The sequence below is a fragment of the Canis lupus genome, chromosome 25, assembly GCF_011100685.1.
Source record: "Canis lupus familiaris isolate Mischka breed German Shepherd chromosome 25, alternate assembly UU_Cfam_GSD_1.0, whole genome shotgun sequence".
NCBI classification, from domain to species: Eukaryota; Metazoa; Chordata; class Mammalia; order Carnivora; family Canidae; genus Canis; species Canis lupus.
Window position 1 is genome coordinate 27,401,282 of NC_049246.1, and position 26,021 is coordinate 27,427,302.

The 26,021-nt window shown below is 46.8% G+C and overlaps 1 protein-coding gene across 3 annotated transcripts; it reads right to left on the reverse strand.

Annotated features, from left to right (window-relative positions):
* Positions 1 to 1,000: 1,000 nt before the first annotated feature.
* C25H8orf74 (chromosome 25 C8orf74 homolog) lies at positions 1,001 to 25,995 on the reverse strand. Of its 3 annotated transcripts, none has more exons than XM_038573663.1 (4): positions 25,855 to 25,995; positions 24,092 to 24,284; positions 3,161 to 3,564; positions 1,001 to 1,372 (listed from the first exon to the last, which is right to left on the reverse strand). In XM_038573663.1, exons 1-4 carry the CDS (start codon positions 25,900 to 25,902, stop codon positions 1,136 to 1,138), a joined length of 882 nt encoding a protein of 293 aa, XP_038429591.1. In that variant the 5' UTR covers positions 25,903 to 25,995; the 3' UTR covers positions 1,001 to 1,135. The 3 variants fall into 3 exon arrangements, with proteins under 3 accessions (XP_038429591.1, XP_038429592.1, XP_038429593.1); XM_038573664.1 differs by lacking the exon at positions 25,855 to 25,995 and adding an exon at positions 25,475 to 25,613; XM_038573665.1 differs by lacking the exon at positions 25,855 to 25,995 and adding an exon at positions 25,029 to 25,273.
* Between the last annotated feature and the right edge of the window lie 26 nt (positions 25,996 to 26,021).

Consider the following 26,021-nt stretch of genomic DNA (forward strand, 5'->3'; position numbering starts at 1 on the left):
ATGGGTATGAGATGGTACACTGCACGGTGGCCCATCCCTCACCAACAAGAACACGGGGAAGATGGCAGAGATGGGCAGAGCAGATCTCTGGCCTGGGAAGAGGCAGTAAGTGATAATGTCCTTTCCTCCCTGATCCTAGGGGCCACAGTCTCCTGTCAGGTACATGGCTGTGATAAGCCAACTACAACAGGATTTGTGTCCTTGTCACCATGAGGTATGATGCTATAGGGAAAAGGGCACAGATAGAAGAGTCCAGACACCTGAGTTCTAGTTCCAATTCTCTCCCTGCCTCTTGTGTGACTTTCAGGTGGGTACTTGACCTCCTTGAACCCCTTGAAAAATGGGAATAGCCAACCATGCTTCATCTCTCTCCCAGGGTGGAGGGGACCCTCCCAGGTTAGTGTGGGAGAGAGACCTGACACTAGCCAGCAATGCCCCCACTGACAGAGAGAGCTGGGACCCAGAGACAGAAGAGATGTGGGCAAGATCACAAAGCAGACTAGAGGTAGATCTAGGTTTAAAGCCAGGTCTCTAGCTTCTAGGGCAGCACTGGGTCCCCTGCCTCAGTCTAAGTGATCTAGGTTCTCACAAAAAGAAGGGTTTTTCCAGAGAGGCTGTAGGTGGCTCTGGGTCTTCTAGCGGGGAAAACAGCACGTGCATAGCAGGCTACAGGCCATCAGTCCTGCTGTACAAATTGCAGATTGGAAACAGAATTTCAGGACCTGTTCCCACACTAGCCAGAGAACCACTGTGTTAGCTGGAAGTCCTTCCTGGTGCCTGGTGTCACCATTACTCTTATCCACTTAAACCCGCTGGTGGTAGTTCTATCTTTGGCACCTAAACTCAGGCTTAGTCAACAAGAGATGTTTGCCTACCCATGGAGCACAAATTCTGTGCTGAACAGAAAAAGGCAACTTTCTTCCACCATGCAGGGAAAATCCATTTGGGTTGGATTCTTATGGGGTGGAAGACGGTTTCCAGAAAGAGAAGAGGATAAATCTGAAGACTGATTTGTTTCTTTTAATCACTAGACATCTCTGATCTACTAGGTGCTGACTGCATCACATAATACTTTCATGATTGCCAACGGCTTGTCCTCAATCAGAGTTTTCTGTCAGTGGGCACCAGGGGTTCTCTACTTCTTTGCTTTTGCTTTCTTTCCTTTATTTGCTTTGTGGAGCTTAAAGGATTCATCTTGGCCTGGCTGGCCAGTGATCGAGAGTGGGGAAGGGATAGGAGCCTTGAGGTTCAGAGTCTTCTTCTGTAGTTTCAGATCCAAAATATCAAAAGTTATCTGTATCTCATACTGCAGCAGCTCCTTCAGGCATTCTATCTGAACGTGAATGGCCTCACTGATGAGATTTTCCAACTCCTGGAAGAAACAGAGCATGGCTGGTGATTAGGGCTCTGGGGAAAGCTGAGGCCATCTGCAGATAGGGTCCCTCCCTGGGATCCAGTTCTGAACATATCAGCATCTTTTTCTGTGTTCTAGAATCTTCCATTTCTCCCACCAGCTCTCTTGGCTACCTTTCTCCACCCTACTCTGTGCTTTGAGGGGATGACTGATAAGGGCTGCCTCAACTGGCTACCTTGACTTCTGGCTTTAGGTTGAGTTCAGCCAATGGGAAGCAGTAGCTGGGAAGAGAGTGAAGTCTCTCGTCTCACTCCGGATCTGCTCTGGGTTGGCCATGGCTCTGATCCTTTACCTACAGTCACACCCCCATACCCCATAGTCCTCTCCCACAGTTCTTATTTTAGGTTCCATTGACTTTCTTTCCTTCCCCCTTCAGGCCTTCCCCCCTAAGTCCTTGGGGAGTATTGTACTCCAAGAAGATGCATCGTATTGATCCTATGGTTTTCAGTGTCTCTAGTTCAGGCACATGACCAGGGGCACACAGTGGAGGAGACTCTAGTCCATGAGCTTCACCAGGCAGGGACCAGCAGCAAAGTAATGGGGGGCTGGCAGGTGAGCTGGGAGGGGCAGGGAAGGACAGCTGTGCAGAGAAGAGGAGGGGGAGGGAAGGCAGCCCCTCACATCTGTGGCCCATTCACACATTCTAGAGTAAGGCTTCTCAGGGTGGAGAGAGGCTGTTGCTTGAGTTCTTTTGGGTCCTTCCTTGCTAGACATCTTAATGCACTAAGATTTCAGGGCGGCCAATGTGCTATTTCTCTGGGAGACTTGACTTAACCTTAGGAGAATATAATTTGTTCTGTGGTTTTAATTTCTCTTTAGATTTATTCTCCATATTTTTTATATATTTAAAGGAATAGGGCCACTCACTCCTTGGCTGACAATTTAGAAACATTTTGGAACATATAGGCCCTGTGTCTCTACCTCCACTCCATCCCCAAACCCCCCAACAGATGCACACAGTTGTGTATACACATATGCACACACTTGTCTCTTGTGTTCACAGATGGTGTGGCAGTGGTGATACAAGTGCCTGAGTCTAGTTTAAAAAATGAATTTGGACTCTATCAAGCCCTTAAGAGTTTGGCTGCCCTGGGGACATGCTAATTACCATTTAGCAAAGAGCTGGTCATTGAGACTCTGGATCCTGGAGCCTCAGTGGTCTTAAGACTAGTCAAGGGGGCAGCCCGATTTCTTAGATCCATGCTAGACTTTCCTAGGTTGTTTCTGACTCACCAGCCCCACTCCTTTGCCTACCTCATGATATCATCCACCTTGGGCTATCCCCATTGTCTGCACCTTCCTTCATCATCTTCCCCCACCCCCAGGCCTTGATGGATGAAGGGCCCTGAGAGAATCTGTGGTTCAGAGCCTAGAGTCTTCTTTTTGTGGAATCGGTCACTGATGAATGTTGCAGTGGAAAGAACTTGGACTTTGGGGCCAGCTAGGCTTCAGTTCAAATGTAAACTCTACCACTTGATAGCTTGGTGACCTTGGGTGAGTTAATGAAATTCTCTGAGCCTCACTAGTCTCATTACTGAAATGGGGACATGAATTATACCTCTCAGAAATGTTTTGTGAAACATGCGCGCAAACCCTGTGGCCCCTGCTCAGTTGACTGTCCCCTTCTCCTCCATCCCACGTATGCAGAAAATGGGGTCCTTCCCAGCCTTGATGTTTTCTTGGTAGGGATGGGCATTTATATGTGGCAGGTGAGCATCCTCTCACCTCTCACAGGCACAGCCTTACCTCTCTCTTCAGAACCCGGCTGGGCTGCCCAGGCACCTCTGAGAACTTTCTCTGTAGCTTGTGATCCTGTTCCATGTGCAGTGCCTCCTTCAGGAGCAGCATATTGGTGCGTTTCTGCACCTCTGCCGTACTGAGCTCTGCCACCTGCTGCTCTAGCTGCCAGATATCTCTGTCCATGCCCTCGGCCAGAGGGAGGGGCTGGGGTGGCGCACACACTTCCAGGTGTGTGACGGTCAGGTTGACTTCCTGGTCCTGGCCCAGGACATACTGGTAGAGTTTGTAGTGGCGGATGAAGGTGTTGTGGAAGTAGTCACAGAGGGCCAGCAGGTGGGTGGTGTTGAACTGCCCCTGGTAATCTCGGAGTTTATTCCCCAGAATTGTCACAGCCTCAGTGATGGAGCAGCCTGTGGGCACAGAGGGGCCAGACATTGAGTGTGAACTGAGGTAAAGCTGCATCAATAGCTAATCAATACAGGTGCTGATCCCAGGCCCTATGACACCAGAGCCCACATCCTACCAGCTATTCTATATTACCATTTAGTAGTTCTTAAAAGCTATGGAGTGCATCATGTTCCGCTTTTGCCTTGGCTTCTAGGAAGCTCAGCACCAATTTTATGTAGTAACTTACATTTATCTCATTTTTTATAGGATTATCCCACTCCTTACCTATATTTTGACTTAACTCTCATCTTAAAGGTTTACCTCAGCTGTAATTTATATTGTTTTCATTTCAAACCCTTTGGAAAGGAGATGAAGATGTAAAAAAGGGATTCTAGTAAGTGTGGAGCATGAGATAACTTAGAGAAACAGATGTTCAGGAAACCATTATCCTGGAGATGTGTGTCATAGAGCTAGGCATATATTATTTCTACCATGCAAACTGTCTTCTCCCATCCTCTTTCATTCACTCCTTTTACCCACAACTCCAACAAAAGCTTGGGGTTGTGCTGTGGTCAAGGAGGCAGGACTCTTCACAGCATATGATTGAGTTTTACCAAAGGGGGTGGTTCAATAAAGGGTGATGGCTAAATGATGTGTGTGCCTTAGTGGATAGACATCAGGCAAAGAGAGAAGTTAGACGAAGGACAAAGAAAGAACATGCCCTGGTGTAAGGAGACCTGGGTCCTCACACAGACACCATCCCTGAAGTGCACTGTAAACTCAATCAAGTGTCTCTTGCTCCCTGACTTAGTATCTACATCTGTGGAATGAGAACTTGGGCCAGATGACCACCAAGTCACATGTTTTGGGGATTACACAGTTTTATCTATTTAAGATAGAGACCAAGCACTGGATGCAGGAAGCCTGGCTTTCCTCCTGGAGTGGAGGCCTGAGCTGTATCTAGGTCCCCTTCCTTGTCTCTCTTGTATGATCCCCCCAAGGGACCCTGGTAGAGTCTCCCACCTTCCCAGCCAGAGGGCTCCATGCTCCATAAGGAAGGATAGTATCAGTCTTGCCCACGTAGTTGTTTGTAAACTCTTCCACCCTCCCATTCCCATTCTATGTTCATTTTGGCTCCTCACTCTTGGCTCTGTGTGGGAATATTTACCTTAAATCTCCCCAGAGTACTGAGATGACAGGGCATCACTATCTTAGAAAAGTAGTAGTAGATGGAGCGCTACTTCACTTTGAGCCTCGTTATAATATGTTGGAAAGTGTCACTTGGATTTAGACTTCAGCTCCTCCTTGAAGAGGTGCTTCTCCACTGTGCAGAACTGAAGGTTAGTGGGCTATGTTTTCCTTTTTTTTTAAGGCCAATCAGATGGCTCAGAGCCCCAAGAGAATGCTTCTGTTTCAGAGTGGTGTAGAGGGAGGGTTTGGAGGCTTGGGACAGCTCCTACCCTTTCTAGCTATGACACTTCGACCTTCATTCCCACAGATGTAAAATGGGGAATAATTATATTTAGTTGCTAGGATTGTTATAGGATCGAATGGGATGATATGTCCAAGTGCCTTGCACAAACCCTGCTACAAGGTGGTAATAAATAAATACTATAGGATGAATTAAAAAAAATAAATGCTGTAGGGAAAGAAGAGTTTGTTCTTGCCCTGTGAGAAAAGTCTCTCCTGGCCACATTTATATTTCCTTCCATCCATCTCTCTATCTATTCATCCACCCACCCATCCACCCATCCACCCATCCACCCACCTGTCCACCTATCCATCCAAACACTCATCCACCCATTCATCCAAGATTAATTTGTCAACTGTTACTGAGTGCCTATTAATTAATTACTAGGCACTATGCTAGATCTGGCAATACTACGATAAATAGATCCCTGGCCTTCAAGGTGTTCACAGGAGAGACACACAAGTAAATGTTACAGTACATGTGTAAAAAGAAACAGAATCAGGTGAAGAGGAATGTACAGTTGAGGATAGGGAATCCCCCTGAGAAGATAATGCATGAGCTACATCTGAGAGGTTTAATGGGACTGAGCCAGTAAAGAGGGAGGCGCTTCTTGGGTATAGCCTGAGTGAGAGCACTGGGGCAAGAAGCTGCATGGCATGGGTGGAGAACAAGACTGGGTTTGTTGTTGTTGGCACTCAAAGATGGAGGCAGAATATGGCAAGTGTTGAGTGGAGAAGTAGGTGGAAGACAGATGGGAGGGCCTTGAATGCTGTATTCAGAAGCCAGGAGTCTGCACTGTAAGCAGTGCAGGGTCTGCACTGTGTTGTAGACAGGTTGTACACATGGCTATGCTTGCCTTGAACTTGATCCCACTGATGGTCACGTGGTGCTGGTGCATGGCGTGACCCTGTGCAGATGGGAGTTGCTGTGGCCTGAGAATGCTAGGTCAACAGGTGTGGGCAGGAGCAGGTTTGAGTGGCAGGACTGATTGTCAGATGTGGAGTGTGGTAGCAACCTACATGACTCCCAGGTGCTTACAGTATGACACTCGAAGAGTGGTGGGGCCACTAATAGAACATGATACAGGTAGGACACTCATCTCTGACATGACCACTGCCCTCAGAGAGCATCCAGTTTGTAGAAGAGGTGACAATTACACAAATGCTCAGTCCTCAGCACAAGGCTTTGTGCTCAGTAGGGCCAATGGGTAGCTAGTGAGTAAATGGACACATTCTGATGTTAAGTGCATGATGGAACTATTCATTTAACCATCCAACAGGTGTTAGGGGCCTTTCAGGTGTCAAGAGCTCTTTCAGGTTCCAGGGAGGCCATGAAGGGCTAAGGAGAAAACACACAGAGCATAACTCTGCTCAGGGCTATACAGGCTGGGTGGGCACAGAATAGGAACAAGTGATTTTGTCACGGAAGCCAGGGAGCAACTGTCTGAGGAGATGATGAAAGAGATGAGATGTCAGAGGAGTCACCGGGCAAAGAGAAGAAAGAACGAGTAAAGCAGGCAAGGGCAACATCATGTGCAAAGGCCCTGTGGATGGAGAAAGCATGGCGCATTTGAGGAACCAAAAGGCTGGAGGTGAGGGGTTGGCAAGCTAGAAGTCAGCTGGTGAGAGATGAGATTGAGTTCTAGATGAGGTTGGGAGGTGGGCAGTGGCCTGGTGGTGCTGGGCCTCCTAAGCCCCTATGGGAGGAATTTGGTCTTCGGCCTGAGTGGTGTTAAAACAATGACCCTTTCACAACATGAGTCAGATCATGGTCTTCCTCTGTGTAAAACCTGCCTTTCCCCCCTCCCTCTGCTCCTGCCTGGCATGCTGGCATTCCCCTATTTTTCCACCATACCCTGCATACCCTTGTGCCAGGACTTGGTCTAGGATGCCCCCTTGCTGGCCATGGACATACTCTTACTCCCAGGGGGTGCCACCTTCTCACAGACACCTCCCAAACCACCCCCTCCCACCCCCTCCTGCCCATAATTTTGTTATTTACCGTAAGAAGTAAAAGTCGAAAGTTAAGTTTACTGAAAACAATTAAAAAAAATTAATTTTGTAAATTTTTTTCGTTAAAGAAATGGCAATTTTGAATGACATTTTAAGATTTAATTGCATTCCCCCTCTGGGAAAAATCAGTGAGGGAGACAAAACATGAGAGACTCCTAACTCTGGGAAATGAATAAGGGGTAGTGGAAGGGGAGGTGGGCGGGGGGATGGGGTGACTGGGTGACGGGCACTGAGGGGGACACTTGACGGGATGAGCATTGGGTGTTATGCTATATGTTGGCAAATCGAACTCCAATAAAAAATATACAATAAATAAATAAATAAATAAATAAATAAATAAATAAAGTTTTAATTGCATTGCTATTATCATTATGTACCTATATAAATTGCTTCTTTGATTATGTAATTTGACAATTACAATTTACATAATAAATAAAATACATTAAAATTATTTAGAATTACAGGTGTAACATTAAGTTGGATGCTGATAGCTTTTTATTTAAAAATTTTTAAAGGGCAGCCCAGGTGGCTCAGCGGTTTAGCACCTGCCTTCGGCCCAGGGCGTGATCCTGGAGACCCGGGATCGAGACCCACATCAGGCTTCCTGGATGGAGCCTGCTTCTCTCTCTGCCTGTGTCTCTGCCTCTTTCTCTGTGTCTCTCCTAAATAAATAAATAAAAATATCAAAAAAAGATTTAAAGATTATTACTGAGAGAGAGAGAGCGCGCGCGCATGTGTGTGTGTGTGTGTGTGTGTGTGTGTGCATGGTGGGGATGGGGAGGGCAGAGGGATGGAAGGTAGGGGCTTGCGTGGGGATCAGGACTGGATCAGGATGCTGGGGAGCCGGGAGCCATGGAGGGCTTCCTACAAAGAGAGCATTGGAGCCCAGAATGGAAGAACAGAGATTGGCAGGAGATGGTGGAAAAGGGCACTCCCAGAGAAGGGACTGCAGGGATATAGGCTGGAAGTGGGGTACAGTGTGGCCATGTACATAATCCACATGGCTCAGAGTTTCTGGGAGGAAAAGCTGGAGTCTGGGGGACTCACCTGAGGGAACAAAAGGGCTTGGTGTCTTCAGTTTGCAAAGGGGAAGCTTGTATATGTCATGTGAAAGAGCTAGACTTCAAAACACAAGTTGGGCTCTTTAACCAGAATTCACGGACCCCAAGGAAATCCAAGGATGGGCCTTGGGACTGATCGACACCTGAAATTACATCCAGAATTTCACATGACTTTTTCCCCCCCATGGGGAGTGTGTGCATAGAAAGAATCATCACATTTCTGGAAGGAAATACAGAACTCTGACCGAGAGCTGCAGAGTCACTCAGAGTTCCTAAGCCGAGAAGGGAGGGGTCAGATGGGCATTTCAGAGAAATGGTGGTGGTGTGTGGAGGATGGCAAGGATGATCAGTAAAGGAATCTCAGAGTCTGGGGGACCAGGGTGAGGTCATTGATTTCTGGTAATCAAAGCTGGACCGTAGGTTGGTGTAGGGGCGATTGTGTGTGAAACTCGTGAGGCGAATCATTTCATCTTCTCTGGGCCCCGTGGAGCTGAATGAACATAGTGGCAAGTGCCCTGTCCTTCCTCCAGCCTGGCCTGGCATAGCACAGGGCTGGGATCACCTGCATCCTCCAGATGTGGGCAGCCACAACTGCCTGGTTTGTCAAGGCCGGCCCTTGGTCTTCTAGGTTCGGCTCCTGGTGGCATGCACAGAGCCCAGGTTTGAATCAAGAAGTCTGAGGGCCCAGTCATGCTGAGCGACCTCAGCAAATGTTGGCAAGTGCTCCCAGCTGCCTGTCATCCTGGCAGGTGCTCTGTTATGGGCATGAGCTGTGGCCTTAGCCTCAGGGTCATAAAGCCCAAGGATGGACTTCATCCAGGGTCACCGGAGAAGGAGTGCCTGGGTTGGATTCTAACTTCCAGGCCCAAGACTCTTTTGACCAGCTCTGGTTTTCAGCAAAGATCATCCCAAGCTGGCTCGTGAGACACACTTTCTTGGCACTCAGACCATTGTGTATTTGCTGCAGGTTGAGAAGGTTCCAATGACTCAGAAAGCCAAGGATTAAGTCTCAGAGAGAAGCCTCTGGCTGCCGGGGGGACAGATCTGTACGTGCAGGTTGCTCTTCAATAACAGGGAGTGGCCTTCATTTGCATTGGCTGCTGGGAACTTCCTGAAGACGGTCCCCAAACCCCTGGAGCCCAGCACCTGCACGGAACGCAGGAATGGAGGAGGGCCACGGGGAGGGAGAGAGCGGGGGTGGGGTGACAACACCAGATGCTCCAGAGTCAGGGCAAAAAGGCACTGGGCTTGGACCAGGCACTCTGGCTTCCTGCCTCCCGCTGCCCCTCCTATGTGGGGTCGGGGGCTGGGTGAGAGCAGGGGAGATGTGCCATGTCCCGGAAGGGCTGGGAACAGTGAAGAGGTGCTGCTCCTCCTGGGTGGGAGTGAGGGGGAGGATCCAGGTGCCACCAGGGCCCCCTGACAAACCAGTTTGGTTGCCCCTGCCTTGGCGTGAAGGGGAGGAACCAAGTCAGGCTGCAGCCTGGCTGGCTTAACTTCCTAGCACCTGCCAGGGCTGGCCTGGGCTGGTGGGAAGCAGACAGAAGCATAGGACCCATGTCTTCACCACCATCCTGCATCCCGAACGCTGTCCCCTGCCCATCTTTCTGCTTAGGGGAAGGTTCTGCCAAACTCATATACACCAAGGTGCTGACGATAGGGACAGCTCAGAACCCAGGGTGTGCTTGCCTTCAGGCAGCAGAGGATTCTTGTTTGGGATGCTCCCACTGGGCCCCACGTGCCCTGGGTCATCTCAGGCTCCACCCAACCCCTCCTAGCTCTGTGAGGCAGGTGTACGCATTTTACCCATGACAGAAACTGAGGCTCAAGGAGTCCAGGGATTTGCTTAAGGACACATAGGTTGTGGTATGGGGAAGCCAGAACTCAAACCCCAACCTGACCCAACCATCCACTTCCAGGTAGCTGTGGGTTCTCTCTCTAGACTCTTGGAGGTGGACATTGGAAGGGGCCACCAATCCAGTTGGTCATGGTTTTCCAAAGGATGTTCTGCAATTGGTATCACATAGAAATGAATGTTCTGTAGCCAGAGACGTTGAATATATATTGAATCAAAAGAAATTAAACAGAGCCCTTAGTATGCCAGTGGGCTCGGCGAATGGCCAAAAAGGGTTGAGCGTATGCAATATTTCTCAAATTTATTTGAGGCAATTAGTTTCTCAGACCAAGAAGCATATTTCGGCAACTATTGAACTAGTCTAATCCTCTCACACTAGAGATGGGAAACTGAGGCCCTTTTCTGCCTCTGTGAATCTGACTGCTCTAGATACCTCATGCAAGTGGAATCTAAGGTAGGAATGGAGGAGGGCCATGAGGAGGGTGGCCTTTTGTGGCTGGCTTATGTCACTTAGTGTAATGTCCTCAAAAGTCATCCAGAATTTCCCCTCTTTGTCAGGCCGAGTAATATTTCATTTTGTGCATACATCTCATTTTGTTTATCTGTTCATCTGCTGACAGACTTGTTAACCCATATGAATGGGCTGCTTCTGCCTTTTGGCTATTGTGAACAATGCCGCCATGAACATGGATGTACACTTATCTGTTTAAATCCCTGTTTTCAGTTCTTGGGGGGTTTATACCCAGAAGTGGCATTGCTAAGTCACATGGCAATGCTATGTTTAATTTTTGGAGGAAACTCCCTACTAGTCTCCTGCCCACTAGGTGTTTTGTTTTTGATTTTAAGATAAACCAGTAACCACATTAAAGAAAAAAACCTACCCCAATAGCAGAATTATAAAGATTTTGTTGGTCTTTTAAAGATTTCCTGTGTTCACTATCCTGGGACTCAAAGGGCAAAGACAGGGCCACATATTTTAGATTGTCATTGGCTTTCGCCGAAGCTCTTCTCTTTGCCCAAAATGTTCCCCTCATCCGCTTAGCACATGCACCCCCCCATTGTTTCTCACCCCTATTCCTTGAGAAGTTTTTTTTTCATTGAAAAGGAAGTGTTTTTATTTTGCTTAAGTTTTTATTTTAATTCCAGTTAGTTAATACACAGTGTTCTATTATTTCAGGTGTACAATATAGTGATTCAACACTTCCATACAACACCTAGTTCTCATCACAAGGGCCCTCCTTAATCCCTATCATCTATTTCACCCAACTCCTGACCTACCACCTCATGGTAACCACCAGTTTGTTCTTTATAGTTAAACTATATGCAAACTTAAGAAGTTTGCATGCCTGATGCTAAAGTGTTTTGGCAGGAAGAACAGATGATCTTCTGGGACCAGAAGATCTCAAGGTTAATGACATTTACTGTGTGATAATTTGCAAGTTACCAAACCTCTCTGAACCTCAGCTGCATCATTGTGAAATAGGTACAGAGTACCCAACCACCTGCAATTGCTGTGAACATTAGAGAGATGTTCTGTGAGTATAGCTCAGTGCATAGGGACAGCTGAGTGGATGTCCCATCTTCTCCATCCTAGCATGCCTTGGCCATGTTTGCAGAATAGCTGAGTAAGTGGGGTCTATTAGCTGATTCATGGAGGAGGCTTTGGAGAACAGAACAGAAGTCTTCAGGCAGAAGGCTCAAAGAGACCCGTTTCAGTTCAGCAGCAGGAAGAACTTTCTAGAAACAAGAGATTTATTAGCGGAGCAGTCTAGTCTTGAGCAGGCATTTGGCTGGTGAGAGGATTATCGAATAATATGTGTGTGGTGGTTTAGTGGGGTTTGAATCAGGTGATCTCTTGGGTCCCTCTTTGATTCTAAGAAGTTATGATGATTTCCAACAGGCTGACAATCTTCCATAGCCACATCTAAGGATGCTGTGAGCACCTCGTGGCCAGCTTTGCAGCCATCTCAAATTTAGCAAAGAGAGTCCTGACTTTGGATCTTCATCATCATCCTGTCCTCATTCCTGAGTTACAAATGACTAAGTAATCCCACGGTCTTAGGGACATGGGACTGTACCTAGACTAAAAATAAGCTATTTCATACTCATGTATTATCCTCTTTGATGTTGGGGGACTCCAAGACTGACCAGCATGTCCAGCTGACCCAGGGAAGGACAGGGGAAGTTAGAGGCAGAGCATGAGGTCACTCTAAAGGGCTAGAGGTCAGGTTTGAGGGCAGTGGTACCACCTGCCCACACACAGGTGGCACATCTAGGCCAGAACACATTAGCCAAAGGACACAGCTCCTCTTCTCAGTCAGGTCTGTGCCACCCACCACATTGGAGCCATCCTGCTGGGGGTCAGGATCCCAGGCACAGGCTGTAACTCCAGGTGACCTAGTTAGGAGCCCTGCCTCCAGGTGTTCCACACCTGGTTCTTCCAGGGACTCAGCTCTTCCTGCATGCCAGCAGTCTCATTCCACTCACTGTGGGGTGCTTTCCCAGGCTTCATGCCTCTCAGACTCTCAGGTGCTCTGTGTACAGATCCCTTTGGTCAAGATGGAAGGTCACATGGCAGGGCATGTGCCCTGCTGTCAGACAGACCTGGGTTCAAATCCAAACTCCATCTACTGGAGGTGTGACCTGGGCCAAGTTCCTTCAACTTTGGACCTCAATTCCTTCATCATTAAAATAATGACTATGATGCAAGATCACAGTGAGGATTATAGATGCTACGTGCGAAAATACCAGAATCACAGAGTCCTCACTGAACCTCCCTCTGCAGGATGTGTGTTCTTTGGGGAAGGTTGGGGAAGGTTTCTATGGCACAGTCTTGGTTTCTAGCCTACTAACTGGCACAATCTCATCTGGAGAGCTGTGACTCAGTGTTACAAGCTGAATTAACATAGTGTCCCCCATAATTCATATGTTGAAGATCTAACCTCCTGTTCTTCTGGATGGGACTGTACTTGGAAATGGAGTCTTTAAAGAGATAATTTAGGTTAAATGAGGTCATGTGGGGGCCTAATCCAATATGACTGGTGTCCTTACAAAAAGAGGAAATTAGGACAAAGACACGCAAGAAAGGCTGTGTGAGGTGCACAGGGAGAAGGTGGCTGTCTGCAAGCCAAGGAGGGAGGCATCAGAAGAAACCAACCCTGCTGATACCTCCATCTTGGGATTTCTTGTCTCTGGAACTGGGAGAAAATAAATGTCTGCTGTTGAAACTGCCCAGTCTGTGGTACTTTATGATGGCCTCAGCAGACTGATACACTCACAGAGGAATCTCTGAGATTGCAATTGCCCATTTGCCCCAAGAAGTGCTCTCTCAAGATTTCAATCAATGGCCTTTGTGGAAGCTTCCACTCTCCAGCAACAAAGAAGTTGTAGTCAAATTTCCCTCCTCAGGGTTTAGTGGGAGAGGCATTGGACTCAGTCCTCCCTGGAGAAGGCTGCTGGAGAAGCTACTTTCCAAGAATAGTGATGGTACATTTTCTCTTGGCTTGGGCTGGTCCTGAATTGCTGGTGGCTCCCTGATGTGGGGTGGGGTACTCAGGGGCTGGTGGAGTAAACCCTGGGCATGGCCATTAGTGTTCTGGCAGGAAAAACTGGCACAGGGTAGCTTGGGGGGAAGTAATGCCTCCTGGCAGCCCCAGGCTGCTGGGGGACAGATAGCATGGTTGCATTTTATCCCATGGCTGCCTAGATGACATTTTCTGGCAAATCAGGAGTGGCCATGGATGGAACTACAAATACAGTGCCATGACCCACTGGGCATTCACCTGATTAGCACATCATGCCTTCACCAACTGACCATCAAGGCCCACTTCCTCACAGCCCCAGGATATGTGGCCAAGCCAGAAGGAAAAATGTTCTTCTAGCCCACATGTCTAGGGAAAGCATCAGACACAAAGCCTGAGGCAAGAGAGGCTGTTCCCCTCCCACCCCTCACCTGCTGCAATGAGCCAGTCAGAGACAGGATGCACAGGGCCTTCTGGGTACCCTAAATCTCTTCTACTCCCAGATGTGAAGTTGGAGACCTCAGGGTTCCCATATGCCCTAACACCTCTCTCCTCTCCTCTCCCAGACCCTCAACAGGGTGTGCAAAATCTGCCCACTTCCTGCAATTTCCACCAGGACAGAGCTGGCAGCTTATTGTTTCTCTGTGCTGTGTCTGGTGACTTCACTCCAGGCTCTATGAAGATAGCAGGATGGGATCTGCCCCGGGCTTCCTGCAGACTGGCAGAAGGGGTGAGGTCGACAGGACTCTCATCTGGCCTGGGGTTGAGACCAGAATATCCTGGTGAACCATTTGCCAGGACAGAATCAGCTTATGTTTTTGAATAAAGAGCAGCTCTTTCCCTCCTGGTATAAAGGCCTGATTGGGCCAGGAGATAAGCTGGGCTGGCAGCTGTCCTGTCAAAGCTCTGAATCACTGTTATATAAACATGAGCCTCCTTAAATACCATCTGCCAGCTTTGTTATCTAGTATGCAAACAGAACTCAACCATCCCTAGCCCCAGATTAACAGCAACAACAACAACAACAACAACAACAACAACAGCAACAAGAAATCCCTGGAGAAGCTCCCTTCTAAGAAGACCAACAGTCCACCTATGGACACTAGCCCTGAAACAGAAGCTTGCACGTGAGCTGGCCAACCAGTGGGATCCCATTGTCTGCATCCTGCACCCCACCACCTGTGATAGGTGGGATGTGTACCCCAGAGCAGGGGCAGGGTGGTCTGTGAGATGGGAAGGGCTACAACTCTTTTGGGACCTGACCTGCTGTCTTGCCAGCTCTTCCTGCCCAGATCCTCTAACAAGGGTAGGAATACCTGCCTTCTCCCTTGTGCTGTTGGGCAATGGCACTTCCTCACATGTATGCCCAGGGCAGGTCATGGGCATGGGGTGGCTCCATGAGGGGCCAGGCTCAAAGTTGTCTGGACCTCCATTCTGCTGGCCTGTGATTTGAATACATCTGCAGTCTTGCCTACAAAGAGGGAAAGACAAGAAATTGTGCAGATGGCGAGCCCTCTGAAGGGCAGCACACAGCAGCTTATAGTCCTGGACTGCCAGCACCTTCCGTTCATCCCACCTTACTTCCATGTGTACAGGGGAGCTAACATTTGTTAAACATTTACTATGTGCCTGTCACCACACTGTACATTTTGCAGGCCCTGTCTCATTTAATCCTCCCAGCTGCACTAGGAATTGGAACTATTATGCCCACTATTTTAGAGCTGAGGAAATGAAGGTGCAGAGAGGTACAGTAACATTTCTGACCTCACGCAGTAATTAGAGGAGGTAGGTTTTGAACCCAAATCTTCTGACTGCAGAATTTGGTGCTAATCGCTCTGCTATGCTGCCTCTAACATCACATGGATGTGTAACACTCAACGAAGTCACCCTAATCTTCTCTCTGTATATAGGACCTATCATTTCCAGGAGCACCAAGAATCAATTCATCCATCCATCCATTCCTTCATGCAGCCCTACTGTATGCTACATGCTGTGCTTGGCAGGGGGTTACAAATAGTGGGAGAAAAATTGAAATTAAGGATCTAGATTTTCTTGTTGTCTAGCCATGGCACTTTGGGGGAAGAGTTTAGATCTGAATAGAGAAGGAAAGGGGGCACTCACATGGACACAGGGGTTGAGAAACATGAACAAGACAGCCACTGCTAGCGGCGGGTGGGTGGGGGAGTGCTTGCATGCATGTGGGTGCCCAGAGAGGATGCAGGTCCAGAAATCCAGTTGTGAATGGATGGGACTGTACTTGGAAATGGAGTCTTTAAAGAGATAATTGTGAAGTACAGAGGGCCTTGGGAAGTTGCACCATGGCTGGGAGAGAGTGGGCCAAACCTGGGCCTGACGTGGGAGGCTCTGAGATTGGCTCTGGGTGGCAAAGTCTGGGGACCTAGAGGATGAGCGGATGGCATAGGGTATGGGAGTGTGAGAAGACCCTGGGCTCTGAGATCAGTGCAGGGGGGACATTTCAGAGGTGGTTGGCAGGATGAACAGAAAGAACATTTGGAAACACCCTCCAGCAGATGGAGCTGATGTCAGGTGCCCCTTTGTCACTGGACACTGGATCAGTTAGCCCCCACTAGGATTGGGCCCCAGGTAAGGAGAGGAGTTTAACCCAGAGCTGGTAGGTACAGGAAGGAGCAAAGGGTATATGAGCCTGTGGTCTAGACCTGGGTAGTGTGTCTCAGGCAATACCAGGTGGGAGAGAAAGAAAAGATCAAGGTTGGGTCAGGAACTGGGTAGAATGGAAACAGAACTAAGTAAGCAAAGGCAGGGGTTTGGGAACAAAGCCAAGAGGAACAAACCAGGCACCCTCAATGAACAGTGCTGAAGCGCTGCCTCCTACTGTAGAGGTAAGACCTACATTTGTGGATGGACAGTGGAGACCATGGGAGTGCCTGGAACCCCTGAAGAACTGGGCCAGCTAACTGCACCTCCACAGGGCTTTCCACGTACCAGTCACTGTGCCACGTGCTTTACATAAATGAACTCATCTATCTTGAACGATCTCAGGAAGTTGGTGCCATTCCTGTCCTCGTCTTGTACTAAGAGTGATCTGAAGCACAGAGAGGTTAAGGGACTCTCACAAGGTCATACAGCAGGAAATGGCAGAACCAGGACTTGAACCAGAGCTCCAGGAATGTTGAGGACCAGTCTAGCCAGACACTGGGGTTGACTGTAGAGTGAGGAGGAAAAGCCTAGGGAAGAAGGAGGCTTCAGCTGAAATTCTATCCCCTATCTCAGGGTACTCATGAACTTGGTCATGCTCTTGCAAGTGCCCCTGTACTAGATTTCTGGAAAGCAGCGTGGGCTTGGCTGCCATGGAGATGCCATCTGGGCCAGCCTGACCATCTTCAGGAGCAACAGGCATCATCCCGAATAGCACCCTGGGGGGCCCAAGGTCAGCAGGACCTTGCTCAGGTTCTAGTGTGGCTCTATATGCATGGGCGCTCTCACTGCACCCCCATTGTATACTCTCTGCAAACCACAGCCAGCCTGGTATTGCTCTCAAGAGTCGGCTCTCACAAGTCAGTTACCTGGGGGTGGAGCGAGGAACAATCTTGTCTGCCTCCCCACTTGTGGAAGCATCCCCACTTCCCAGACAAGTCTGCCAATTTCCTTTAGCTCCTGGGCCTGCCTCTGGCTGTAGTGCCAGCCCCGTTGCTCTCAGCTTATTGTCCTGCCCCACTCCCTGTGTTGCAGAGTCAGCTGGCTTAGTGCTGGCATCTGAAGAGAAAGGCCTCGGATGGTCTCTGCTGCCCTTGGAGGGAACTGAAGCTGCTTGTGTACATTTGGAGGCTGATCCCTACTGAGCACTGCCTCAAAGTGCATGCAGCCACATCTGATCATGCCATCTCTGAATCACATCACTCTCAAGTCTCAAGTGTGTGAGGTCCCCTCCTAAGAATAATAGCTAGCTCTCGCTGGGTATTTATTAGGCACCAAATACCATGCTATGTACTTTACATATGTTACCTCATTTAATCCTTAAAGCAATCCCATGGAGTGAGTGAGTGCTCTTGCTTTTTCCATTTTCTAGATGTGTAACCAGAGGCTCAGAGGTGATGTGACTTGCCCAGAACCATACATCCAGTAAGGGACCGAACTAGGATTGGAACGTTCCCTTTGAATGTTGAGCCTCCTGTTGAAATCTGTCTTCAGTGAGTCAAATTTCAGACATGAGGAGCCCACCCAAGAGCTTGTTCCTACTCAGTGTTTGTACCGACTATGTTTCTTAAATTTTGAGATGATTTAAAGGTAAGAGGAAGAATTTGTAAGCTGGAGAAGCCAGGATCAAGATTTAAAAGATGTCAGGAGGAAAGAAAGATTGGGCCAACACTGACAAGATGGAATCAGTGGGGATGATTGTGAAGTCTTGTGTGTATGCTCAAAATTGGCATTGCACAAGGGTAGGATGGGAAAAAATGATTCCCATGTGAGATTGCCTGCTCAATATAAATCAATGTGACTTTGATGTTGATAAAGTATATGCACCCATAGGCTATATAAATAGGAGCATCATCAACAGGACAGAGAAAGTGATAAAATCCCTGATCACTTCACTGATCAAATTGCAGCCTGTTTCATGTTTTGATTTGGATGACATACTTTAAGAATGCTATTGACAAACACAGTATGCCCAGAGAAGGGCAACAAGAAAGAGGGCAGTGGTGGGGAGGTAGGGGAAGAGGGTCTATGGAAATGATGCCATACTGAGAATGACAAAAGTAACTGGGTATGTCTAGTCTAAATGCAAAGTCATGATAGTCAAATTACATAAATCTCATGAAATATCTGTGGGGCCTGCATTCTGGTTCTAGAGGATAGACTTTAAGCATTCTAGTAAAAAGTACAGAAGGCAGTTACAGCTAGGTATAAATAGGAACTTCCAAATAACAGGCATGGTTGTACAAAGGAAGAATTGCCTTGGAAGGAAGGAGCACCCTGTTGCTTGGAGGGTGTCGGCGGAGGCTGGAAGAACCTTGTTGGCTGGTTGAAGGAGCTCCCTGCAGTAGAGGAAATTAAGTTTCTAGATCACTCAGATCTGGGTCATCTTCCAACTGCAAAGTTTTAGAAGTCCATAAAGTATAGGTTGGCTGTGTTGGCAAGTTATGTGATAACCAGAAATGCTGAAAACTCCAGTATGATCTAATCTCTGGGGTTTGAAGTTGGGTTTGCATCATCATTGACTGTTTTTCACGGGCTCAGCCTGTGGAAGGCTCTGATGGAAACTTGAAAGAGCCCGAGTTCCCACCTGCTTGGGGCTGACATTCTTTTTCCCGCTCGTCAGTGTTTGTTCTGGCCATGAGCCACTGCAGAGCTCAGCCCATAGGGCTGAACTCTGGTACCTGTGCATTGCTGTGAGCAGCAGGGAGCGGGACCCAGAGGGATGCCAGGAAAGCCCCAGGGGTGAGGGCTGGCTTGGGGAGGGGGGCTGAGGCTAGGCTAGGATGAAGTTTCCCAAGTATCTCTGAAGCCAGCTCAGGAGCAATGCCATATCTGGCTCAAGACTTCAGAGTTGGATCACTGGTTTGGAGGAGAGAAGTGGAAGGAAGGGCACATGAGCAGCGTAAGAAATAAAAAGAGGCTGATCCATGAGTACATAAAATGTGAGATTCGGTGCCAGCCACTAAATGGCTTGAAGCAGAGTGATGGGGATTTTATTTGTGTCTGAAGAAAATCACTGTGCAGTTCAGTGGAAGGATGTAAAAGTACAAGATTTGAAAGCAGAAAGAGGTGGGTTAGAAATGGTGGTAGACAAGTTGCTAGTGAAAAGTTGTGAGATTAGGGAGGGACATTGAGGTACTCCTGATAGGATTGGTTGTTGAGCTCTGGGTGCATAAGGAATGAGGACATTATATATGAGGGACAAGGCACTGTGTATTCTATTTGCTAGGCAGCTGTTGGAGACCTTGGTCAGAATTCCAGAGGAGGACCCCAAATGTGTCACATGTTTAAAAAAATGTACTTAAACACTTCAAAATAAAGAAATACAGAAAAGTTTCAAAAAGAGTACATAATCAAGGCAGTGTGTGGTATTGGCAAAAGAATAGACAAATAAATGGGGCAGACAGAGAGAGAACCCAGAAATAGACCCACACTAATATGGGTGACTGGCCTTTGACAGAGGAGCAAAAGCAATACAATGGAGCCAAGATATTCTTTTCAACAAATGGTTTTGGAACAGCTGGACATCCACATGCAAAAAAATGGGATCTAGATACAGACCTCACACCCTTCATAATAGTTAAATGAAATGGATCACAGATTTAAATCTAAAATAAAATATAATTAAACTTCTAGAAGACAGAATATAAAAAAACCTGGATCACCTTGGGTTTGGTGACGAGTTTTTAGACGCAATAGAAAGACATGGCCCATGAAAGAAGAACTGATAATTTGGACTTCTTTAAAATTTAAATTTTCTGTTCTGAAAAAGACATCGTTGGGAAAATGGGAAGACAAGCCACAGACTGGGAGAAAATATTTGCCAAAGACACACTTGATAAGGGACTGTTATCCAACAGAGTCCAAGAACTCTTAACATTCGACAAAAATAAAACACCCTTCTTGAAAAATGGGTAAAAATCCTAACAGACACCTCACCAAAGACTTCTCTCTTTCTCTCTCTCATATATATATATATAAATAAGCATATGAAAAGATGATCCACATCATATATCTTCAGGAAAATGCAAGATACCACTACATATCTATTAGAATGGCCAAAATCCAGAACACTGACAACACCAAATGCTGGTTAGGGGAGCAATAGGAACTTTCATTCATTGCTGGTGAGAATGACACAGCTACTTTGGAAGACAGTTTGGCAGTCTCCAACAACACTAAACATATTCTTACCTTATGATCAAGCAATCTCATTACTTGTTTTTTATGCAAAGGAGTTGAAAACTTATGTTCACATAAAAACCTACACACAGATATTTATTGCAGCTTTTAATTGCCAAAATGAGCAAGCAACCAAGATACCCTTCAGTAGGAGAATGGATACATAAACTGATTTATCCAGACAATGCAATATTATTCAGTGCTAAAAAGAAATGGACTGTCAAACCATGTAAAGACATGAAGGAAATTTAAATGTGTGTTACTAAGTGAAAGAAGCCAATATGAAAAGACTCTATGGTTTCAACTATATGACATTCTGGAAAAGGTAAAAGTATGGAGATGGTAAAAAGTCGTGGTTGAAGGGTTGGTGGAGAAGGAGGAATGAATAGATGGATCTCAGAGTATTTCTAGGGCAGTGAAACTACTCTTTGTGATACTTTAATGGTGGATACATGACATTATACATTTATTGAAATCTGTAGAATGCACAATGAACCCTAATATAAACTATGAACTTTGAGTGATAATGATGTATCAATTTAAATTAATCAATTGTGACAAATGTCCTCCTCTGGTGGGGTATGTTGGTAGTGGAGGAGGTTGTGCATGTGGGGCAGGGTTTCTGTGGGAAATCTGTATCTTCTGCTCCATTTTGTGTGAGCCCAAATCTATGCAAAGAAATACTCTACTAAAAAAATAGCTAACGAAACCATTAAACTCATACAAGAGAACAATAGGAAACCTCCTTGATATTGGTCATGACCATGATTTTTTGGATATAGCACCTAAAGTACAAGCAACAAAAGCAAAAAGTCCAAGTGGGAATACATCAGAATAAAAAGCTTCTGCACAGTGAAAGAAATTATCAAGAAAATGAAAAGGCATCTTACAAAATAGGAGAAAATATTTGTAGAGCACATATTCTGATAAGGTGTTAATATAAAGAACTCATACAACTCAATAGCAAAACCCCAAATAATCTAATCAAGATGGGCAATGGACCTAAATAGACAATTTCCTAGAGAAGACATTCAGATGCCCAACAAGTCCATGAAAATAGCCTCCATATAACTCATCACCAGGGGAATGTAAATCAAAACCACAATGAGATACCACCTCACACCTGTTAGAATGGCTGGTATCAAAAAGACAAGAAATAAACTTGGCGAGGATGTGGAGAAAAGGGAACCTTCATGTGATGTCTGTGGGAATGCAAACTGGTGCAGCCACTGTGGAGGACAGTCTGGAGGCTCCTCAAAAAATTAAAAATAGAACTATCATACGATCCAGAAATTCCACTTCTAAGCATATATGCAAAGGAAATGAAATCGCTGTCTTGAAGAGGTATCTGTACCCACTTGTTCGCTCCAGCATTATTCACAGCAGTCCAGCCAAGACAGGTAAACAACCTATGGTCCATAGAAGGATGAATGGATAAAAGAACTATATTTTTTAGCCATAAAAATATTACTCATACATAAAAAAGGAAACTCTACTTTTTGCAACAGCATGGATAAGCCATAAGGGCATCAAGCCATATACTGTATGATCTCACATGTGGAATTAAAAAAAAAAAACCTGAACTCATGGAAATGCAACAGACTGGTAGTTGCCAGAGGTGGGTAGGCAAAATGGATGAAGGTGTTCAAATAGTACACACTTCCAGTTACGAGATAAACAAGTCCTGGTGTTAATGTACAGCACGGTGACAACTGTGTTGTATATTTGAAAGTTGGTAAAAGAGTAGATCTTAAAAGTTCTCACCACAAGAAAAAAATTGTAACTATGTGAGGTGATGGATGTTAACTAAACTTAGCTTGGTAATCATTTTGCAGTATGTACATATATCACATTATTATGTTGCATACCTTAAACTTACACAATGTTATATGTCAATTATATCTCAATAAAACTGGAAAAACAGTGCAAAGAAATTTTTCCCAAACTACTTAAAGAATAAACAGCCCACAAGATGCCCCATCATCTCAGCTTGCCTTCAGATATGTTACCTAACAGAGGGCATTCATAACCACAGTCATCAGAACTGGGAGCTCACCCCTGACACACCACTACTGCTTAATCTCTAGACCTCATTCAAGTCTTCCCAGTTGTCCCTTATATACACCCTTCATAGCAAAAAAGACCCAAACTGAGGCCATGTGTCATGTTTGTGGCCACATCTTCTCAGTGTCTTTCAGTTTAAAACAACTCCTCTGTCTTACCTTGGCTCTCAGGTCCTTAATGATTTTGAGGGACTTTGTTCAGTGCCATTAATTTAATACTTTCTTGTGATTAGGTCAGGTTCTGAGTTTTTGCTAGAACCATCACTGAAGGATGCTGTGTTCTCCTTTTGCGCTCTACCAGGTGGAACGTGATTCTCCATATGTACTTTTACTGATGACGTTGACTTGGGTCATTGGATGGAGGAGCTGTCTGCCAGGCTCCCTCACACAGAAGTATTCTTTTCTCCTTCATGATCAGTAAGAATGTTGCGGGAAGGGAGTATGCAAATACCCAGTTTCTCATCAAGCATTCACCTACTGGTTTTAGCACTTATTGATGATCCTTGGCTGAATATTACTATAATGGTAGCCAAAGAGGGGCTGTTCCATATTTTTGTTTAACGAATGAATCTGCAGCTCACAGCCCAAGGGGTGGATGGGTGTGGTTACATTCTCTTGTGCCATGGAATCACAGGGAGAGATGCTCTTCCTCTTATGAAGCCAGGGCAGGGGTGGGAGAGATGCTCCCTCTATAAACTCACTTGACTGCCTTTCCCTTCCCTGCCAGCAACCTGATGCCTGTAAAGGATTCCTCCAAGATATTCAGCAGATCAAAACCTGATACGTGGTGGTTTATGTATACAATGGAATATTCCTCAGCCATTAGAAATGACAAATACCCACCATTTGCTTCGATGTGGATGGACCTGGAGGGTATTATGCTGAGTGAAGTAAGTCAATCGGAGAAGGACAAACATTATATGGTCTCGTTCATTTGGGGAATATAAATAAGAGTGAAAGGGAATAGAGGGGAAGGGAGAAGAAATGGGTAGGAAATATCAGAAAGGGAGACAGAACATGGAAGACTCCTAACTCTGGGAAATGAACTAGGGGTGGTAGAAGGGGAGGAGGGCGGCGGGTGGGGGTGACTGGGTGGCGGGCACTGAGGGGGGCACTTGACGGGATGAGCACTGGGTGTTATTCTCTATGTTGGCAAATTGAACACCAATAAAAAATAAATCTATAAAAAAAAAAAACCTGATACGTGGAACAATTTTCAGTCTTTCAGGAATGCAATGGGGAGTCAACGAAGGGATTTAAACAAAGGAGTGACATGTTTATGCCGAGTAAAAACAAAACTAAACAAAACAAAAATTATTTTCACTAAAATAAAATCCGACTCCACTCTGACCCTACTTTCAGGCAGCTGCTCCAGAGTTATTGATCTGATAGTGAAAGTCATACTAAAGTGTAAATGACTGACCAAGAGACAAACACCCAGGCTGCTGTGTGAACAGCTTGGAGTAGTGGAAAATTTTCAGCCAGTGAGATGAATATAAAGCCTCAGCAAGGACATTCAGTTTGCTTCACTTCTCAGAAACCTAGACAGAAACCTGTTTATGAGCATGTGAGGATGATAAATGTCAGAGAAAGAAAGAAAGGGGCTTCTAGCTCCTCAGAGGACTCCTGAGGCTGCAGACTGCAGGGAGGATCCTATACCCCCCATTCCCCAGCAAGCCTCGCTGGTTCCTGCCGCAGATGCCCCATACCTTTGGTTTCCTTGAGCAGCTCTTCTGTGAACTTGACCACCTCGGCCACTTCCACCCACGGGAAGCCTTTGCCCACGGCAAAAATGATGCTTTCATAGAGGGTATCCAGCAGAATGCTTCGGCGGGAGTCTCTCACTTCATCAAACTCCTCCCAGTTCAACAGTCTCCGTAGGTGCTCCCTACCTTTTGGTTTCTGCAGGGCATGATATGAGGGATGGAGAATGAGATTGAGGAATCAAGATGCCATCCTCACTGGGCAAACCACTGGGGTCTTCACAGAGCTTCCCATCGTCCTGAAGAGTGACCAGGACCATGGGTATGCTTGGGCAGAATTATGCCTTCCCTTTCTGGGAATGTACTCTTCTTTCTAGCACCACTTCTGAGAGTTCTCATGCTAGCCACTGGAGCTTCAGGTTTATATGACTCCAGCAGGCTTCAAGTCCGGACTATGGTCCTCCTTCCTCTTCCCTAAAAAAAATTTTGACTTCCCTCTGAATCTATTCTTAACTAGTTGCCCGAGTTATTAAGCTGATAATGAAATTCATACTAAAGCGTAAATGACTACAAAGACGCTTGGTGAGGCTATGCTCTCGGAGAAGAAATATGTCTTACTTGTTGAAAATTCAGGCACCTTAGCAGACCAGGGGGGTACACTTGATCAGAATCCTATATATAAGAACCCAATTCACTTGAGAGTTTGGTCCTTCCAGAAAGGTTCTTATAGGTCGTCAACAGATGTAGGAGAAGCAAGTGCCTTTTAAGGAGGGGCTAATATAAGGTGGGCAGAAGTGGATACCCACCAAAAATGGGAGTGTTGCTTCTCTGGGGTAAGAGGAGGCTTTGGCTGGGGGAACTCCTGTAGGGGAATTGATGGCAGAACTGCTTCCTGGGGGAGGTCCAGGGCCCAGTCCTCATACTGCAAAGACTCCTCTCTCACCATCTGACCCAAGCAGCCCTTCCCTGCAGTGCTCACGGATCTCCAGGTTGGTGTCTGATGGGACAACTGGTTGAGAGATCTGGATCAACTGGTGAAAACAAGGTCCCAGTGTGGGGAGGGAGACCCCACCAGGAAAGCCTCGCCTGTTGCCCACCCTCCCATCAACTCGTGGCTGCAGGCCAGAAGCGGATCCGTGCACATAGTTACATGGGGTCCTCTTGCCTGAGCTCTATAGCAGTGCCCTGACACTCCTCTGAGGACAGCCCTGTTCTGGAAGGAGCTTTCCCAAGCTCTAGGCCCTGTTGTTGGGTCTTGATTACTCCACAGACACCTCCTTTGTTCATGCCTTTCAGCTCAGAACTGGCTCTTAGAAAACAACAAAATCTGCCCCCTCCCTGCTTTAAAGCAACAACCTCCCTCCCCACTCCCCACAACCTCATACTCACAACCATATACACTGGCATACAACCCCAAAGGGTTCACAGGGCCTTGAGGCTCCTTGGTGAGGGGTGGCACCCCATGGTGACCAGCCCCAGGGACCTCCCTGGCCCTCCTCAGAATGGAGGCAGGCACAAAGCCTCTGTGCCAGGCTCTGTTTCTGTAGGCTGGGAAAACAACCTCCGAGCTCCAAATGCTGATAAACCTTTGGCCTGGCATTCCAGCTGGCACACACCCATTGTGGGCCTCACAGGAGGTGTGCTGGGGAAGGAGTCATGTCCAAGGTGTCTTTCTGGAGGAAGCACCATCGAGGGGCCACTTCTCACACACACCTCACTATTATACCAATCAGAACAAATTCCTTTTAAAAGCCATGTTTTCTCTTCACCTCAAATTGGAAGACTTTTTTTACTCCCTGGGGTGTTAAGAGTGCCATGGCCACTGCATCCAGTTGCTAGGAGACCCAGCCAGGACTGACTCAAAGTTTCTGGGACTCTGGGGGTGAGTGTGCCAGCTTTGTGAGGTCATGAAGGCCTGCTTCAAGGTGGCTTTTTC